This window comes from Hyalella azteca, unplaced genomic scaffold (assembly GCF_000764305.2).
Source record: "Hyalella azteca isolate HAZT.00-mixed unplaced genomic scaffold, Hazt_2.0.2 contig1165, whole genome shotgun sequence".
Classification (NCBI taxonomy): domain Eukaryota; kingdom Metazoa; phylum Arthropoda; class Malacostraca; order Amphipoda; family Hyalellidae; genus Hyalella; species Hyalella azteca.
The window spans coordinates 35,779-39,247 of record NW_025931492.1 but is presented as its reverse complement, the minus strand read 5'-3'; the positions used below and the strand labels follow the sequence as shown (position 1 = coordinate 39,247).

General features: G+C 43.8%; 1 protein-coding gene across 1 annotated transcript in view; it reads left to right on the top strand.

Annotated features, from left to right (window-relative positions):
• Window positions 1–2,772: 2,772 nt before the first annotated feature.
• Window positions 2,773–3,469, top strand: part of LOC108672132 (keratin-associated protein 10-8-like) — a gene marked incomplete at its 5' end in the record, with an annotated part of 3,095 nt that continues 2,398 nt past the window's right edge. Inside the window, one exon of the mRNA XM_018159759.1 lies at window positions 2,773–2,877. Within this exon, the coding sequence (XP_018015248.1) occupies window positions 2,773–2,877 (105 nt within the window). The remainder of the gene's footprint in view (window positions 2,878–3,469) is intronic.

Genomic DNA, 3,469 nt, shown 5'->3' with positions numbered 1-3,469 from the left:
TTTATATACAGCCTGCACACAGCGCCTCTATATACAGCCTGCACACAGCGCCTTTATGTACAGCCTGCACACAGCTCCTTTATATACAGCCTGCACACAGCGCCTTTATATACAGCCTGCACACAGCGCCTTTATATACAGCCTGCACACAGCGCCTTTATACATAATTCAGGGATTATTAACAACGTTCGTGAAAGTCTTTAATTAACAAGAACGCGCAATCCGAACTTCATATCATGCGCTTCCTTATTAAACCCCCATTCTTCATTTATTCTAATTTCAATCCTATGCCCCATTTCACCCCATTTTCTTATTGTTTCGTACCTCCACTCCTTCTCCATGCCTCATTCCACCCAATATTCTCGGACTCCATTTTCCCTCTTTACGCGTGCCCTATTTCTTCACATTCCTCCTACATACCAATTTCTTCCCCATTGGTCCCGTCTACCCCAATTTCTGCACATTTTTACACCATACCCATTTCTACCCCATTCAACCCCCATAACCCCAATTTCAACACATTCCTTCACCATAGGTACCTATTTCTTCATCATTGACCCCCCTTACCCCCATTCCCCCACATTCCTCCACCTTATCCATTTCTCACCCATTAACCCCCGTATCCCAGTACCTCCACATACCTCTACCACTCACATTTCTCATCAATTTATCCCGTAACCCCATTTCCCCATATTCCTCTTCCGTCCCTATTTCTCCCCTTTCTTCTCCGTACCCCGTCTCCATGTCCCCATGGGCTGGGGCTGAACAGAGTGACTCTGTCCCCACAGTTCCCCAGATTACCGCCCACGTAACTCTTATTATACGAACAATTCCCGCACACAGCGGCCGGCCATCGATCATCAGCGGCCGCCTATGACACGCCTCTAATTGGGCTCCATGAACAGGACTCTGTGATGCACGATGACGAGGGAAAGAAATATCATCGGTGAGGGAACAACTATCATCGGTGAGGGAACGAATATCATCGGTGAGGGAACAACTATCATCGGTGAGGGAACAACTATCATCGGTGAGGGAACGAATATCATCGGTGAGGGAACAACTATCATCGGTGAGGGAACGAATATCATCGGTGAGGGAACAACTATCATCGGTGAGGGAACAACTATCATCGGTGAGGGAACGAATATCATCGATGAGGGAACGAATATCATCGGTGAGGGAACGAATATCATCGGTGAGGGAACGAATATCATCGGTGAGGGAACGAATATCATCGGTGAGGGAACGAATATCATCGGTGAGGGAACGAATATCATCGGTGAGGGAACGAATATCATCGGTGAGGGAACGAATATCATCGGTGAGGGAACGAATATCATCGGTGAGGGAACGAATATCATCGNAATATCATCGGTGAGGGAACGACTATCATCGGTGAGGGAACGAATATCATCGGTGAGGGAACGAATATCATCGAAGAAGAAAAGACGCTCGATCGACGTCTATTATTTAAAATTTTTACCTATTCTCTCACACATGTGCCTCGCTGTTTTTATTATGATTTTATTCGGCATTGAAGACAAGAGGCTACCCAAGCCACGGCTGTAATTACTGCCTGCTTTAATAAGGATGGATTTCTGTGGTCTATGTACAGCGCCTGAATGAGGCTTGTTGATGGAAGTGATCTTGCATCTTCATAACTGCTTAGCGTGCGTTACTCTATACAGCGTGAAACATGTGCTCATGTTTGGACATGTATTAGTGCATTATAGCATGAAACTTATATTTAATTGATAGGGATATGTTGTGCATGTTTGGACATGTATTAGTGCATTATAGCGTGAAATGTATCATGAATTCATAGGGATATGGTGTGCATGTTTAGGTATGCATCAGTGCATTATAGCGTGAAATGTATCATAATTTGATAGATATGTTGTTCATGTTAGGACATATATTAGTGCATTATAGTGTGAAACGTTTCGAAATTTGATAGCGATGTGTTGTGCATGTTTGGAGATGCATTAGTGCATTATAGCGTGATATATATGAGGAAATATACAGATGTGCATATACATGTATGTACATCTGCAGTCTTGTAATAATGTGATGTTAGCAGATGCATTGCGGTATGTGGCGCCAGATATATGCTTAGATAACGTATTATCTCCCAATTAATGTCTATGTCCCAACTAATGTCTATGTCCCAACTAATGTCTATGTCCCAACTAATGTCTATGTCCCAACTAATGTCTATGTCCCAACTAATGTCTATGTCCCAACTAATGTCTATGTCCCAACTAATGTCTATGTCCCAACTAATGTCTATGTCCCAACTAATGTCTATGTCCCAACTAATGTCTATGTCCCAACTAATGTCTATGTCCCAACTAATGTCTATGTCCCAACTAATGTCTATGTCCCAACTAATGTCTATGTCCCAACTAATGTCTATGTCCCAACTAATGTCTATGTCCCAACTAATGTCTATGTCCCAACTAATGTCTATGTCCCAACTAATGTCTATGTCCCAACTAATGTCTATGTCCCAACTAATGTCTATGTCCCAACTAATGTCTATGTCCCAACTAATGTCTATGTCCCAACTAATGTCTATGTCCCAACTAATGTCTATGTCCCAACTAATGTCTATGTCCCAACTAATGTCTATGTCCCAACTAATGTCTATGTCCCAACTAATGTCTATGTCCCAACTAATATCTATGTCCCAACTAATGTCTATGTCCCAACTAATGTCTATGTCCCAACTAATGTCTATGTCCCAGCTAATGCTGTAACCTGGGCCAGGTCCCAGGCAGGCTGTCGCTCGCACCTGAGGGCTCGCCTGGCCGTCCCTCGGGACGCTGGGACAAGGTGATGAGAGACGCAGAGATCCCCTCGTCCTGTGGGACCGTGGGATCCCTCACTCCCCCACTCCCGAAATCCCTCATTCCCTCCCTCCCTAAATCCCTCATTCCTCCACTTCTCAAATCCCTCATTCCCTTCCTCCCTAAAATCCTCATTCCCAACTCCTCAAATCCCTCATTCCTCCACTCCTTAAAATCCCTCATTCCCCCACTTCCAAAATCTCTCACTCCCTCTTCACTCCACATTCACTTCATATTTACTGGTCTCTCACTCTGCCAACATTTTGCCCTCACTCTGCGTTCACTCTGCTAACATGCTAGTCGTTCCAGTCGTTCTATCCTTCCTTTTCCCTCAACTTATATCTTATATATAGGACATATCGTCCTATATATAACTTATATAACTATAACTTATATATATAACTTATATATATAACTTATAACTTATATATAAGACATATCGTCCTATAATCACTTAATTTTCGGTTTGTCCTCACTCTGGTTCGAGCAGCTTTTAGTTAGCTATCGCTTTATCTTAACTCTGCCTCACTCGTCCCTCACTCGTCCCTCACTCGTCCCTCACTCGTCCCTCACTCGTCCCTCACTCGTCCCTCACTCGTCCCTCACTCGTCCCTCAC